Source organism: Muntiacus reevesi, chromosome 17 (assembly GCF_963930625.1).
Source record: "Muntiacus reevesi chromosome 17, mMunRee1.1, whole genome shotgun sequence".
NCBI classification, from domain to species: Eukaryota; Metazoa; Chordata; class Mammalia; order Artiodactyla; family Cervidae; genus Muntiacus; species Muntiacus reevesi.
This window is the reverse complement of record NC_089265.1, coordinates 23,356,158-23,373,402: the sequence shown is the minus strand read 5'-3', so window position 1 is coordinate 23,373,402 and position 17,245 is coordinate 23,356,158. Positions and strand designations below refer to the sequence as shown.

General features: G+C 44.6%; 1 protein-coding gene across 2 annotated transcripts in view; it reads right to left on the bottom strand.

Moving 5' to 3' along the window:
• The window catches only part of SLC24A2 (solute carrier family 24 member 2), a 268,489-nt gene that overhangs the window by 39,265 nt on the left and 211,979 nt on the right, over positions 1-17,245 (bottom strand). For both annotated transcript variants that reach the window (XM_065908195.1, XM_065908196.1), the window contains 2 exons: positions 4,021-4,119; positions 739-857 (listed from right to left, as the gene is read on the bottom strand). In XM_065908195.1, coding sequence (XP_065764267.1) covers positions 739-857; positions 4,021-4,119 — 218 coding nt within the window. The remainder of the gene's footprint in view (positions 1-738; positions 858-4,020; positions 4,120-17,245) is intronic.

The following is a 17,245-nucleotide window of genomic DNA, read 5'->3' as shown; positions in this document are numbered from 1 at the left end:
AGTGATCAAAGTTTATCATCTATTAAAAATCACCAGGGACGGGAGTTAAAATGATGATTCCTTGGATGTGTGTGTAATGTGTGACTGAGTCCCTTCGCCGTTCACCTGAAACTATCCAGCACTGTTCTTCGGCTACACCCCAACACAAAATAAAAAGCTCAAAAGAAAAAAGTGCTCATTCCTGGGTGCTGCTTCTCAGTGATTCCATTTCCCATTGGATCTGGAATGTGGACCAGGGATCTGCATTTTTATCCCCAGGAGATTTGATGCATGACTCCTCCAATCTCACCCTGAGAAACAGTGGCTTGGAGAATGCATGTGTGCATGCTAAGTTGCTTCAGTTATGTCTGACTCTGTGACCATAGCCCATCAGGCTCCTTCATCCATGGGATTCTCCAGGCAAGAATACCGGAGTGGGTTACTGTGCCGTCCTCCAGGGGATCTTCCTGAGCCAGGGATCGAACTCGCATCTCTTACATCTCCTGCATTGCAGGTGGGTTCTTTACTACAAGTGCCACCTGGGAAGCCTGGCTTGGAGAATATGTGCACTTATATGATGAATGAAGAGTCTGATGCATGCAGTGCCCTGGCTGGTACTGGGACGTACACACAGGGACAGATGGCTCTGGGGTCCTCTGAGCTGGGAGCTGGGGCCTCCGAGGAGAATGCAGGTCTATGCTGCTACGCTAAAATATCGACACACACAGCAGCCTGGATAGCAATGAGAAACTGCTGTACCTGGGCTTCTGCAGCTTCGATGCTGTGGGAGAGATTTCCATTTTGTACCGGTTCCGAAGCATCACTGGAGGGTGTCATCTCCACTTCTGTGCTGGTGCTATTTGGGAGCTCGATTTTTTCTGTGACAAAATTTAGACACACAGAAAGCAAGCAAATTGAGTCAGTGGGGGTAAAAGCCATATTGAGAAGAACATCCTAAAATGTTGGGTCACAGGAGAAGGTAGTGGCGTCCAAGGGGTGATAAGACCCAGGGATGGGTTGAGCCAGATGTCTAGGATTTTTCTGCCTCCCAGCCTTCCAGTGTACTCAGCCCTCCTCCTCTCTTTAATAGCTCCCTGGCATCCCCGCTGGCCTATGTCTGACCTTGGATACCCTATCAACTCTAGGGGTATGCCTTCTCTAGACTGGGCAAACTTACCAACTTGCCATTCAAGAACATGAGCATGGACATTTTAAAACCAAAACCATACCCAATCTCCACACTACTGTCTATACCCATGACCACATCCTTCAGAGACTTTCTTACGGCAGGATCTTTTCTTCTGTAATTACATTCTAGAAAGGACATTTATTAGCTTGGGCTTCAGGGGGCTTAAGTCCTAGGCTCTGCTCTGACAGAATCAGGTGGTCATCTCAGGCAAGATCCCTCATTTCTCCAGAACCTTACCTATGCGATGAGAGGAATCAACTGGGTGACCTCCAACGCCCAGTACTTTTAGCTCTAATTCCCTCAGGCTCAGTGGGTGGAAAGTTCTACCAGGCCTTCGGTGCAGTGGGTAGGGCAAACCTGGGAACCTGGCCTTCTCGAAATGCCTGGAGAATACTACTTAGGCGGTTCCACACTTGGGCGTCCTATAGAAGACCAGGCAAGGGCAGGGGATGAACAAGTAATTGAGGTAAAAATCTGTGTCATTCCTGACTGAGAGGCAACATTTGGCTGAAGTGACTCCCAGGTGACGGCTGAGTACTGGGGCTTCTGGACACTGGGCCTCACAGGCAAGCCTGGGCTCATACTCTGACGCTACTGCTGAAGCTGGGGGGTCCTTAGCATGTGACTTAGCCTCTCTGATATTCAGCTTCCTTATCTGCAAAATTGGGATGATGCAGATTTAGAGAATGAAATTATGGTGACCGGGGGAAGGATGGGGAAAGGGGATAGTTAGGGAGTTTGGGATGGGGATGTACACACTGCTATATTTAAAATGGATAACCAACAAGGACCTACTGTATAGCGTGTGGAGTTCTGCTCAATGTTATGCAAAGTCTGGATGGGAGGGGAGTTTGGGGAAGGATGGATACATGTGTATATATGGCTGAATCCTTTTGCTATTTACCTGACACTGTCACAACACTGTTTGTTAATTGGCCATACCCCAATACAAAAGCAAAAGTTAAAAAAAATTGGGGTGATGATGACAACAGAACCACCACTGCTGCTATGACTAATCACAACGATATGATCAAAGGGTACACCTGTAGAGATTACATAAGAAAACTAACTTAAAGCTCTCAGCACAGGGCCTGGTACAGAGTGAGCAAAGAAGAAACATAAACTATTTGGATCCACTTTACAGCACCTGACTTGCACTAGATTTTTTTTCCAGAGCTCAGAGGAACACCTGCAGGTGATCAGTGATCGGGCACCACTGAGGTTTTTTGCCATAATTTCAGAGAGAGGGAAATATAAAGGGTTGCCCTCTGGCTGACCTGGGTCAAGTCTTGGGACTTGTCAAGTCTAGGAGTTCGGCTGTGTGGTTGGTTCAGTGTCAGGGTCATCAGGAGTACCAGAAAGCTCATCAGTTTCAGATGTGGGCAGCTTCAGGCTGCTCAGAAAGTATTAGAGTATTTCTAGCAACTTCAGAAAAATTAAACATTCCTATCACTGATAAATTTACTGGGAAATAATTTGAGAGTTATATAAAAATTGTTGAATTTAAAGGAGCCAAATTTTGGAAGTCGTAGGGAAATACTATGTTTATTCATGTATTCAGTTGTGGAATACAAAGGCATAAACACATTTGAATATGGAAAGTCACTGAAACTCCAACTTGTTTTATCTTAGTAGTGATAGTGTTTTCCTAATGATGTTCTGCTGTGTGTGATTGTCTGTTTTTCCTAATATGCTTGGTTCAGTTGTTTAAACTAAAAAATACTCAGTACCTTGGGAAATATTAAATCTATGTTTGTGTGTCTGTTAGCTGAGTTGATACAACTTTAGGATCAGCCTTTAATGACCAAACAACAGGGGGTTCTGGGTCCCAAAGTGAAGTTAAGATGTGTAAGAACAGACATGAACACATGAGAAGAAGCGACTTCCCAGGAGTGAGAGCTAACTTTTTAGTTTATTTCTTTTAAGTTCCCCCCGCCCCCATACCCAACAGAATCTTGACTGTTTCTTGGCCAAAGATTTTTCCTGAAACTAGAAGTCAGGAGAACAGAGGAGACATAAGCTCTTCCGAGGAATGTCATATATTTTGAGTGCAACACTGTTAAATTTTGTCTGCAGATAATTTTAGTTTCTTGGGCATCGTGTATCGCATAGATCCAGATTAGGGTAAATTTAGTCTGAATTTAGAATTTGAGAGCTACATTAAAGTCACAGACTGGAGAGGAGGAACATTATGTTTCAAGTTAAAATAAGACCACTAAATGTCACGATCTGGTCACAAAGGAACTCAGAAAAAGTCAACCAAAACGGACCGAGGCTAGCTGCTGAATTCTTAAGAAAGGAGAGTCAGGGCCATCTTGCAGGGACTCGGTCACTCAGTTCAGGAGCAACCAAGTGAACAATCTAGTAATTTGGTGGGGTTGATGCAGGAGATGTCATAGGAATAAAATCTGGTTACCAAGCGAGAACTTCAGAAAGGGTACTCTCACCTTTCGTCAAGTATTAAAGGACAGGTCTGTGTGTCCTCATTTTGTGCAGTCTCCGAAATGGAGTGATTTTCTACTCCAGCGGAGATGTGTGGTTAGAAGGTGGTATAAATTTATTTTAAAATTTTTACTTCTTTAACATTATTATTTATTTATTTTATATGGCTCTTCATAGAATTATGTCACTGTTTTTAAAGTTTCCCTGGGAGTAGGTGACCTATTGGGTCTGTTCATGCCCTGGACCCACCAGGGGATGTGGGACTCTTTCGGATGTCCAAGAAAGTGCTGAGCAACTGGGTTCTGTGTCTGCGCTGAGTTGGGGTGCCCACACTGGGTTCTGTTTCTCTGCCCCCTGCTTCACGCACTCCAGGGATGAACGGCAGGGGATGGACATCTCCCCTTACTCACCCACGTGATTGGCAGCCCCGTTCTGCCTCTCGTTCTCATCCACCTGACATTTCTTCTTGGCAATCTTGTGGAGAATTGAAGCCTTTTCTCTGAACCTCCCTGAAGCAAGAGAAAGTAATGGAAAGGAGACGGGGTGAGAAGGAAGAGAAAGAGAGGCTCCTGGCAAATGGTGAGGTGCTGGCAAAGCAGGTGCCTAGCTTTCTTAGCTAGGGTGTCGTCCAGGGGTGACCACTCCTTTCTGCCCAACCGAGAGGCCCTAGGACCTGCATGAAGAGTACTTTCTTACCTCATGGATCCCTCAGCCCAGTTCTCTACTTGACAGTCTCAAGCTGCTGGGTCACAAACAGAAGATCTCCCCTGGACCTCTTCTCTCCCTCCAAATTGCTTACAAAAAAACAAAAACACCAATCCTCACCAAAACTCCCTCCATTGCTGTGACTCCGAAACAGGTCTAGACACAGAACTGCTCCGGACGCATGGCCATTTCTCTGAAATTACATGCTCATCCCAGGATTGGCTTTTGACCGTGGAAAGCCAAGCCCAGAGGTCCTTTGATTTGACTCTCGTTTTCAAACATGTATCTTAATTAACACTGCAGTTTCTAAAGGAGTCGGGAGCATGCACTGCAGTCGAATTAGCTGAATCAGCTGCAATGAAAGCAACAAGGAGGCAACTGATTGCATTTGGGGATTCAGGGCAAAGGATGATCAACTAAGCACAGCAAGTAATGACTGTGGGTGATGAGACGCTTAAGGAAAGGTTCTGGAAAAAATACCATTTTCGAAGTAATCGTTTTAAACAGCTGTACCACAAAAGTAACGCTTCATTTCTTCTCCATTACTGACATAATTAATGGGTAAATGCATGCAACAAGCACAGGAAAAAAACAAACATGCAAAAGTATAGAGATTAGTGAAACATAGCATATTTTTCTTTTTTTTTAAATCCTTGATTCCCACTGCCCCCCTCCCCCCTCCCTTCCTCCTGGGATTATTCAAGGTACAAAGGAGCCTCATTTTAAACTAACTAATTATTGCCTACATTTAGATGAGTCCCTGAAAATACTGTAACTCCTACAATTTTCCCACTAGACACTTGTGGTTGGCTCAGTTCTCTAGCAGGATATTAGCATGGGAGCTTATTCTACTTTTCGAGGATAGACCAGAATCAAACCAAATCAGTCTCAAACTATTTCTCCTGGGCAAGTCCATCCTCCTAGGATGTGACATGGCAGGTTGGCATCCCCACCCCACTCCTCCTGTGGACGGAAATCCAGGGGACTGGTCATACAGGTGACTCGTGTGGCTGGTTGGGAATGACAGAAGCGGTAAACGAGAGACAGGCCAGCTGACTTCAATGGTGAAGGTGATGCAGGAGAAGCTCCTTCTGCTCAAAAGCTCCATTAGCCTTAAATCTAGATGCCTGCTTTCACAAGGTAGCCTCTAGGATGTTGGTTCCTTAGTCTAGGTAATGAATGTGCTCCGCTGGGCACATTCTTCAAGGAAACAGGAAGAGGAACATTATGCAGAAAAAAAGTAGGTCAGTGTATGGCCTGGATTTCATAAGGAATGAGAAAGAAGGACGAAGTGATGGACACGATGTCCCCCCTTGAGGGATAGTGAAGGTCAGCATTGGGTTTACCATGCTGGGGGGTCTTCTGCATTTAGCTATTTCTATTTAATCTCCAAGGAAAACCTGGGGAAGAAAGAGGGGAAGGAAAGAAGTTGGGGGACTAGAAGAAGGAGGAGGTAAAAGGGAATAAGAACAGAAAGAAAAAGGAAAGGAAAAGAAATAATTCAATAATGAAGAGGAAGGCAGGAAGCTGGGACTGTCTGGAGGTCGCCCAGGCAGCATGGTTAGAAGACACTTTCCTGTCTACAAAGTCTAGTCTTATTTGGGGACTAGGTAGATGGAAAACAAAGAGTGATTCTCAGCATTTGGCAGCCTGAAGCCTAAAGAGGGTTACTACTTGTGTAAGATGACCCTAAGAAGTCCATAAATCATCTGCTGAAAAGCCAAGAAGAGGAAAAGGGAGGTTCTGAAACACTATAGAAGATGATGCTTCTACTAATAAAGCCACTGTGTGGACTCAGGGTCAGTCTTTGCGCTTAGAACAATCTGCAGCTGTATGATCAACCATGGCTATTTAAAAATTATATATAAGATAATAATAAAGTGAGAGAGCATTCAGAAGAGGAAACAAGCTTGGGGAAATAAAACCTGCAATAAACCAATCCAAGTCAAGCCCAAAAGTCATGAATCATGGCAGAGAAAATCGTTGATAGTTTATCACATGTTGTGTATGGTTGCAAGGATCTTTTCAGAGCTCAGATGAATGCCAGAGACAAAGGAGAACAAAAGGGACCCCACAGCTTGGAGGGGTGTGGCCACTGCCTCTGCCAGGGAACATCTTTCAGAACAGGGCTGGCCACTGTCACTCGAGGGCTGGTTTTCCCAAAGTCTCTAAAGGAGGAGTGGGAGAGGAGAGGAGGAGATGATTCGAGAATTGGGATTTCTGAAAATATTTTCAGAGACCAGCGAGGGTTTTGTAGACCATGTGCATCCCTCTTCCCACTGCCACAGCACCCCAGGTTTTCTGTGCTACAGAAAAGTGGGACAGACTGACTTGACCTGTTTCCTTTTGGGGTTCAGCCCTTGGGCAGAGGCTGCCTGGGGAGCAGCTCTCATCCACCCACTGCTTCTATTTCTTTAATAGAACTTCTGTCCCAGTTTGCAGGACCTGGCTGCCATTCTGCTGTGAGGGTGCTGACAACGGCGACTCCAAGGCCTAAAAGGACTTTCCCTTTTCAGAGACTGGCTTCTAGAAAAGCAACAGTGGAAGGCTCACCTTCAGAGCTTAGCACACGGGGGAATTCCTTGAGGGTGCTGGAGCAGACTCGCCAGCAGGGCACCCTCATTCCAGCCCCAGGACACCCCTGGGATCGCCACGGGGCTCCTTCTGAGAGAAGCTGTGACCATGAGGCTGGCAGGACAAGACTGGGCACAGAATGTGATTCTCAAAGGGGCCCTCCGTGTTTGCGGGTCAGGAGGCCTGGCACCTTCAGGACCTGTTCAGCCTGAAGCCACAAGCTGAGAGATCACCCTGCAGTGTGTGTGCGTGTGTGTGTCACAAGCTGAGAGATCACCCTGCAGTGTGTGTGTGTGTGTGTGTGTGTTAGGAACAGCACAATATCGTGGTTAAAGGGATGTAATCTGGGATTCCCAGGAGGCTCAGTGGGAAAAACCCACCTGCCAAAGCAGGAGACGTAAAGAGATGCAGGTTTGATCCCGGGGTCAGGAAGATCCCCTGGAGGAGGAAATGGCAAACTGCTCCAGTATTCTTGCCTGGAGAATCCCATGGACAGAGGAGCCTGGAGGGCTATAGTCCATGGGGTCACAAGAGTCAGACATGACCGGGCAACTTAGCACACACATGGGTGTGTTTCGAGGCAGCAAGGCCTGGTTTAATCGCCAGCTCTCTCCCTGGCTCTGCTAGGTGAGAGTCAATAAATCCCTGAATATTTCCGAGTTTGAGTTTTCCCGCTTGTTAAATAGGGATGCTAACTATTGACTCCTGAGTTAAATGCAGAGCTTAAGTGAGAAAATACCTATAAAGGACTGACCACAGCACCTGGCATTGGCAGAACTCTGTAAACAAGAGGAAAAAGAAAACCCAACAAACAGCCCAGGGGCAAGGGTTACACGGCCCTGTGCTGCGTTAGAAGAAGCCTTGGCATCTTCTTGTCTCTCCATTAGCGGTATCTGACCTGACAGTGTAAGCATCCTGGAGGACCTTGTTGGATTGGTGTTTAGTTTTCCATGATTCCTTCAAAGTCAGCTCCAAAACTGATTAGAAGCATCACTTTATATCTCTCTGAAATTGAGAAGGTCAAGGTGAGGGAGCTGACCCTCTGTGTTTCAAACTCTGATACCTTTGTGATCTTCAAATGGAAAGATAGTGATCAGCTTTCTCCCATCACCTGTGAGGGCAGAGTGCAGGAAGGGTTGTTGGTGTTGCAGAGTGGATTTGGGGTAGCTCCAAAGAGCTTTCTGAAGCACCAGGGCTTTGCCTCCTCTGTCTCAGGCTCAGAATTCTAAAATAGTGATAATGAACAGAACACCCAGCTCAAACAGTTGCTGGAAGACTTAACGGTTTGAGACACATCAGGTATTTAGATGGCCCTGACATACAGTCAATTACTCAGAAAGGGTTGTTACTATTATGGAAGTGAATGCAGGATCTTCACCCCATAAATTACTGAAGATGAAAAGCTTGATATTCAAAATAGAATGGAGGCTTAGCAGCCTCCGGGGCAAGAGGCCTTGGCTGTAAAGGCACCACTTTCACTGACTATTTTAGGCATGGATTCCACATTGGCATAGGGGTTGACATGGACAGATCTAAGAAAAACAATTGTAACTGTGTGCCTGGGGATAAAGGAGACATTTTTGAGCACTTTTCAAGGTGAGCGAAGGAGTGATTTTCAACATGTTTTAAGACAACTTTAAAAAATATACACTGTTGCGTGTGAACCTTTAAAGTATATTTTTATATAGTGACAGATATTTGTATACTTAAAATCTCAGAAATAGCAAACTCGGCTCAAATCGTGAGGCACCTACGTCAAAACCTAGTACACAGTTTTAATATAGTTTAGCTTGGTCTGAAATTTGCAAAAGAAAACCAGCTGAGTGTTCTCAGGGGAGTGTGTGTTGAGGGGGTGGTAGGGACATGTGGGAGGAAAAGATCAAAGCAGAAGGGCTTATTATGAAGAACAAATTTTGGAAAAACAACCTGGCATCAAAAGCCTCAACCGATCTCTCTGCCATAACACAGGAGCTCCAAGCTGCATCGCAAAATCACCTTTGGAGGTTCTGTTTTCTCCAAGGTAAAGCATTTTACTTTTGTTCTGCTGTTGATTAATGAAAACAGCCCCTGGAAATTCCTTCACATCCTTCCCACCAAGTCATCAGCAGTGCCCAACAGGAATGCTTTGGGCTGGAGATGAGATTAGCTCCTGGCTGCCACAGAGCATTCTGAGCCCCGGCAACATGGAAGAGACAGGACCAAAGAGATTTATAGATGTAAAGGGGACGGCCACACACACCTTGGCAAACAGACCTTGGTTTGGGAGAAGAAAAGGAAAAATGAAACAGAAGGGAAAACACAGTGTGTTTGAAATTATTTTTTGTGTTTTCAGTTCTGCCTTTCCTGTCTCTGTCTTTGAGGCTGGCAGCTTAAAAAGCAACAGGGCACCTGAACTTTCCTCCTGTTTATCCTTTTTTTTTTTTTTTTTTCTGGAATCAGAGACTCAGGTCAGGCAGCCAGGCCATCGTGACTCTGAGAAGCACGCAATGAAAGCGATGTGGCAAAGAGCAAATGGTGACCCTTGGGGTCATTGCGGGTTCCTCTCTTCCTCTCCGACCTCACAAGCTATCTATCAGCAGATCTGGGGTCTCTACTTTCAGCGTATTTCAGAACCTGACCACTTTTCCCTCCCCACCTCCCTGGGCCGAGCGACAGTCCTCTGGCCTCCCGGCCGTCTCTCTTCCACCATGTCTTCCCTGGCCCCGGGCTGGTCTTATCCCAGGGTCAATAGCGGTCAGATCACGCCACTCACTCCTCTGTGCAAAATCCTGCAGGGGATCCTTAGGGAAAAATGAAAACCGAAGTCTTGCCAAGGACCTGGAAGATTCTGTCCAGGGAAGCTCACCTCGACCCTCCTGCCTTGTCCCCTCCCCTTCTCCTAGCTTACTCTGCACCAGCCACCCTGGCCTTCTTCTTGCTGTTCTGGAAAACACTGTGCCCTCTCCACCTCAGGGCCATGGCCTTTGCTGGAATGTTCTTCTCCCAGAGATCCACGGGCTCCACTCTCTCCACTCCTTCAAGTACTGATTTGTTGTTGATTGTTGTTCAGTCGCTCAGTCGTGTCCGACTGTGTGTGACCCCATGGACTGCAGCACGCCAGGCTTCCCTGTCCTTCACCACCAAGTACTGACACTTGTTTGTAAATGTCACCTTCTCATTGAAGCTGCTCTGAGCAGCCTATTTAAAGGTACAGCTTTTCTCTCCAGCACTTGCCACCCCCAAGTTATTTTCTCTAAAGCATTTTCCACCACTTCATTCACTGTATCACTATTGCTATTGATTATCTGCTGCTTCCCATTAGCAGTCAAGCTCCGTGAGGGGAGGAATTTTCATCAATTTTGTTCACTGCTGTATCCCCAGCGCCCAGTGGGGCTCAATCGATCCTTGTGTTTGTGGTTTCCAGGCAAGCTGATGAAGTTCTCACAAGCTTCCTGTTGGCTAATGGGCCAAAGTAAATCCTTTCAGGTCCACTCAAGCCCAGCGTCCCAGTAGGGCTCAGGGTCCATATATAGAGCCCCAGGAACTGACTGAAGAAGAGAAAATAGGGTGGACTCAGTGTTCATGCTCCAGAAGTGGAACACAGAGGGGCACCCAGCTGCCCCAAGGTAGGCACTGCCAGGAAGAGGAGGAAGATGGAAGAGGAGGAAGATGGAAGAGGAGGTCCAGCAGAGAGTAGAGTAGGGTAGGCTGAGCTCTGGCTCCTCCTTCTGTGCGAAGATACTCCTCATTTGTCAAGGCCTAATTAAAGGGATCACCCACTCAATGGACCTGAGTTTGAGCAAACTACTTGAGATAGTGAAGGACAGGGAAGTTTGGCATGCTGCAGTCCATGGGGCCACAAAGAGTTAGACATGACTGAGCGACTGAACGGAACTGAAGGCCAGACCCGAAGTCTCTCTACTGATACCCGCGCCCTCCTTCCCAAGTGGAAATCTACCCTCTGCTCTCAGGGCATTTTGTACTCATCACAGCTCTTATTTCAGTTTGCTGCCAGCCTCTCTGCTTTCCCCACCAGAGGGCAGGCTTCTCGGGGCAGGGACCTTCTCTCTGCCATCTGTGTATTTCTCTATGCCTTCACAAGTGTCTTAGAGTCATGCTTGGCACATCTCAAGCACTCACTGAATTATAGTGAAGCTCTCCCTATATTAGCTCCCCTGGGAAGTCTGAGCTTTTCTTCCAAGTCAGTACAGGTCACAGCCAATCTTCCACTCTGCAAATATTAACCAAGCCTGTGCTATGAATCAGGCAATGTTTGATAATAAGATCCATCTGGTGCCCTTGTAGGGTTCACAGCCTGGAGCCAGAGAGACAAGAAACAAGGACTTAAGATTCATGCTGTAATGGGGGGGCCTTCTCTGGAGGGCATAGAAACTCAGAGAATAAAGTTCGAAGATATCAGACACTACCTAGCAGGTTGGATGAGTAAGGTCCACTTGCATTCCACAAACTGCCTTCTGGGGCAGCTTATTCATCTAATAGCATCTGGCCTGATTTTTATTCTTAAAAGCAAAATATTAAAAATAAAAGTCTTGTTCTGCATAAGAACATAGAGTTTACTTATTTATTCTAAATCTACTTTTGAGATACAACCCTCAAGTTATTCTAATTTTTGCAAAGCATCATGTAAAACCAATTATAAGGTTCCATTGAGATGAATGGAAATCAAACTAGTATTGTAATAAAGTAATTTATAAAGCATCTTTAGTAAATATTTTGTGAATGGACCACATAATAAAGATGATTGACATAATTTAACTGTAGTATATTTACAGGCATAATCATAGGACCAGTTTCTGTAATTAATAAGAATATTTACATTATTTACATAATCTCAAACCATGGCCAAACTCATCAAGTAATGAAATGAAACAGCCTGATTTACTTATTAAGGCTTTTAAAAATAATTTTCTGGAAGAATGACCTCTGGAGTCACAAGTAAGGCTCAGATCTGTCCAGGCGTGAATTGGTTCTGTCATCTCTCCTAATGGGGTTCACCTTATCACTGGAAATAGGGTGCCTTCTTAAATATTTTGGAAAATTTCCAATGTATTTCAGAAGTTGGTATCTTAAAGAATGAAATTCGGTCCTTTATCCCAATTTCTTACCTTTTCAGGGACTTTGCCTTATCCGTCATCTTTAATCCCTTTCTCCTCAGCCTATAATCATGCTTATCTTTCAACGTGGCAACCTTTCTCTTGACTCCAGCTAGCCTACGGGCACTGCTCTCGCTTGCTTTCTCTTTATGGCCAAACCTCTGCAAAGGTCAGTCTGTGTGGTGCCCCTGCATCCTGAGGGCTCCTTCGGTCACTTCTTAACTCTGCATCTGCCATTTGTCAGCATTTCATCACTGAACCTATCCGCGGCCCCTTTTCACCTGCACTTGCCTGGCTCTCTTAGTGGCATCTGGTATTCCTCTGTCCCTTCCTTGAAATCTTCTTCGATGGTCAAGGACCCCCGGATGCGCCCCATCTGTGCCACCACTCACCAGGGTCCCCTCCTCGCTCCCTCTTCCTCACATTCTTCCAAGGGCCCCAATGGACCACTGCCTGACTAGTGATGACTCCCACATTTGGAACTCTGGTCCAGGTCCTCTCAGCCAATGGACTTCTGAATATCTTCACTGGAAAGTCCCTCTCATGGTTAAACTCAATGTGCCCCAAACTTCCTCATATCATCTTCCTTCCTAGGAATCTGCTCTTCTGCTTACATTTTCTATTGGTGATTTCCTCACTCCCTTGGTTTTTCTGTCATCTTAGAGGTCCTCCTCTCCCTCATATCCAATGAACTGCCAAGTCCTTTTGAGTCTACCTTTAAACACTTTAGACCCAACCTTTCCTGCCTGGATGTCAGTTACAGCCTTTTCATTGGTCTCCCAGCTTTTAATCGCACTGCCTGCATCCTTCTAATTTACCTTTCATGTGACTTGGAATGTGTGCTCAGTCATGTCCAACTCTTTGGGATCCCGTGGACTGTAGCCTGCTAGGCTCCTCTGTCCATGGGATTTTTCAGGTAAGAATACTGGAGTGGGTTGGTATTTCCTCCTTCAGGGGATCCTCCCAACCTGGGGATCAAACCTGTGGCTCTTGTGTCTCCTGCATTGGCAGGCAGATTCTTTAACACTGTACCACCTGGGGAGCCCTATGGCTTGGAATGCTCTCTGTTTATTTGTTTCTAAAGACTCTGCTTTAGGCATTTCATCTTTCAGGAAGCTTTTCTCGAGTCCCTTTCCTGGGCTGGCAAGGCACCTAGGTACCTTTCTCTGTCACAACACTCTGATACCTACGCCATCATGGTAGTTCTCATAGAACCTCAGAGGTGTTTTATTCACTCTCTCCAACTAACCTGTGGGCCCCTCAAGACAGAGATGCTTCTTTTCATCTGTTCCCCCGAGTACTTACATTGTAGACTGGTCCTCAGTGTTTCTGAACATGATAACATTAACACAAACAACAAAGGGAATCTTATGCCATGTGTGTGGGCTTGTGAGAGGTGCTTGGAGTTCTTGCTGTATGCAAATCTCTTTGCAATTTACATTCTTTTGGTGAGTAGAAAAAGGAGGATCCAGAAACACACTGCAGGAAACTCACCAGACTCTCCTTTTGGTTAATGCCGAGATTAAATCTCCAAAGTCTAATTGTGTTTACAGTTAATGACTGTCTATTTTGAGATTCTCTCTGCCTTTTTTTTTTTTTTTTTAAGATAATCTAATCAAGTTCAGGCAAAATTGGGATTTTACAAATAAAAAAATTCGCAGCAGGTATCGGATGGCAAAATACGATGTTTCAGGCAAGGAGTCAGTTTACTGACCTTAGCTGGGGCTGACATGGCTTGAGAGCTACTGTTCATCATTTTGGGTCAACTGTTTTATTATTTTAGGAGCTTAATTTTCTGAACAGTTCTCTGCTGGATACACAGATACAAATGGCTCCCACAAACATTCACAAAGGGGTTGTGTGATCTGTTTTAGACTTCTGAGTCAGGTTTGAATGTCTCCCCCCGTTCTCTCTCTTCACCCTGTGGATATCTAAGAGATAAATGGGTAATGAATTGCTTTACCGAGGCAGGTTTCAGATCCAAGATTTGCCAGCATCCAGCCCCACTACCAGCTAAGGGGTAGAAAAGAGGTCTTCGGAGTCAAAGCTCACATATTGGGTATGTCTCTCTGCCAATGGTCTGTGACACTGATGTATTCATTTGGGCAGTTTTGATTTGTTCACAGCAGTTGGCACATGGTAGGTGCTCAACAAATATGTGTTGAAAGGTTACTCTGACTTGTGTTGATATATAAAAACCAGATTTTAGATCTGGCTAACATTTATTTTGTAGTAGCCAGTGTTTCACATAAACCCATCCTCTCCTGTCACCTGGATCTCATGTATTGCAAATGGTCAGTTAACTTGTGTTCTTTTTTTTTTTTTTCGAATCCTCAACTTTACATTGTAAACTGGTGCCTGTCATTCTCATTTGAAACATGGGTTTGTAACAGAAGTGGCGGGACCTGCTGTGGGTTCTTAATTAAATGGGACTGAAGGTTTAGTGGCCCATGACTAAGACGGGATGATTCAGTTCATTTCAGATTTAATCAAAAGAGAAACTTACCATGCTTAATTGAACATGCCAACTTCCTGGTATAACAGATTTCCACTTTTTTTTTTTTTTAAAGAGAAAGCTTCATGGAGGTGGGAAATTATATTATTAATTTATAATAACAGTATTCAAGTTTGACTGATGAAGGCGACTAAGCATTTTCAGCTCTGGGGATGTCAGAAATAGGCAACAACAAAAACAAAATCCATGATTCACTTCTGCTGCCACTTAACACTTTCTACATATGTGATGCGGCAAAATCTGCCTTTACTTGCCAGGTCCAGTCTTTCTGCTTTTACTGCTGATGGTTTAGATCATGAAAATAAGATGCAATGACGTTTGGAGAGCTGGATGTATTCTAATGAGAAGACTTCCTTGGTCTGGTTTTCAGGAAGACCATGAATTTATCCACTCAACTGATTTGATCTTTCCTACAGATCTGATGCCAGTTTCTAGTTGGTTAGTTTGGTTAGGCACACGCACTAGGCTGCTGTCTTCCTAAGATCCAGCCCCAGGGAGAGACTTGTAAGAATACATCTCTAAAAAAGTAATGTGGTTAATAACCGGTGAGTTAAATCTGTTTGTCTTTTGGAGAAGGCCCAGCCTTAACAGAGAGCATCTGTTCAAGTGCCCAGAAAAATCATCCGGTTATGGAAAGTTGGACCGAATGACTTAAACCATAAACCTAGAATGAATGAAACATAACATGGTGCTGGAAATGGTGTCGGTGCATAATAGAGGTGCCCTCATAGGTAATTGGGAGGGAGAAAGGTAACCTGCAGTGACCTCGGAGTTTCTATAGGGATATTAATGATTTTGAGGTAAGAAGGATACATGCTGGGGTGGAAATTGGATATTCTGTGTGGGAGGAATAACCTTGTCACTTCATTTGGAAAGGACAAAGACTTCCATCAGAATGCCACCCTGGATTTCACTCAACTTTAGTAAAAAGTTGGATTTCTCAAACAAGTAAATCAGAAGCTAGTTACCTTGCAAAAGCTCATCTGCTCTGTAATGAAGTCAGTTTGAATCTCTGTTCAAAGGACTTATTTTAATTTGTTGTTTAAGGCTCACACCTTCACTGTGAGTGGGAATGTAAATTGATGCAATATCTTTGGAGGGCAATTTGGCACTACCTTTCGAAGTTTAAAATGCGTATGTTCTTTGATGTGTCATTTTTATTTCCAGAAATTTATTTTATATGTTTGTTTATACTTCAAAGGGCTTCCCAGGTGGCACAGTGGTAAAGAATCCACCTGCCAATGCAGGAGACACAAGAGACGCCGGTTTGATCCCTGGGCCAGGACGAGCCCCTGGAGTAGGAAATGGCGACCCACCCCAGTACTCTCGCCTGAAAAATTCGATGGATAGAGGAGCCTGGTGCTCCACCGTCCATGGGGTTGCAAAGTCAGACATGACTGAGTGAACAGCACACACATTTATATCTTCAACTTAATAGACTTTCTTATATGGGCAAAGAAGATGCTCATGTAGCATTGTAATAACTAAATGAATAAAAATGGAAATATCCTAAATATTCATTGACAGGGGTCTGATTGAACCCACCAGGGAAGAGGCAGGCAGCAGAATACTATGCACCTGCTAAAAAGGAATGGGGAAAGTAAAACTGCTAATTTGGAAATAGCTTAGATAAATTAATAAACAAAAGCCATGTATAGAACAGTGTATAGAAGAAAAGAGAATATGTTAAACTGATAAAAGTGGTTAACTGTAAGGAATGAATGGTATCTGGGGTAAGAGGGGGACTCATTTTTACTGTCTTTCCTTATTTAATGTTTGCTTTTTATCTCTGCATGCATGTAATGATTTTATAATAAAAAGAATGGTTAAAATTAATTTGCAATTTAAAATTTTTACTGTGGTAAAAGTTGGATTTACAACTAAAAGAGAATATAGGTTTCATGGGGGCAGTTGTTCTTTTAAGGGTCCATTCCACAGGAACTAATGGACTATTTGTTGTATTTAACCATGCTAATAGTTTGGCTGTGAACTGGATCAAATAATACACAGGTGTTTTAGCTCAGATGCTATGGTCCAGGAACCTACCTATCACAATCTTGGTGGTAGTGTAACCAAAATGCAAGATCAAGTTTTCTGAAGGTTCATCTTAAAGACAGATCTTAAAGGCAGACTGGCAAACTATGTCTGCCATCACACTTCATAAAGGCCACCAGGCCAGAGTCTTGACCATGGCACTGTCCATTATCTGAACTTCTTGCTGAAGGAGTGTCCTTGGCTTCTCCAGAGAAGGGGGACTCCTGTCTGAGGCAGGCCACTCCATCTTTGGCCATGTCTGTAGGAAGGATCCTCCTGTGCTGGACTGAAATTTCTGACCCTGATTTGAGGAGGCTGATCTCCTTCCTCAACTTTCCCCACTCCCAGCTGGACTCATGGTGTTCCCCAGAGCTCCTCTCTCCTGGAAAGACAGACTTTACTTCATCACTGCAAACTGCCCATGAGACCAATTCAAAGCAAGAGGTTCTAGTAAGGCTTTAAAAACATGGTTAGGTTGTTGCCATCCCATGATACATTCTTGTTCTCTTCAGTAAAGCCTCCAGGTCATCCATCACCATCCATCACCATTATCACCAAGTGGCTCTGAAAATCCCTGGTCTGACTCAATCTCTCAGTCCCGCCATCAGTAAATTTCATACATCCTTAACTTCTGTGAATGTTTTTGTTCCTACTGAGCGTGGTTGTTTCTTGATGATCCCTTTTCTCCTGTGGTCCCTGAAAGTGACACTATTT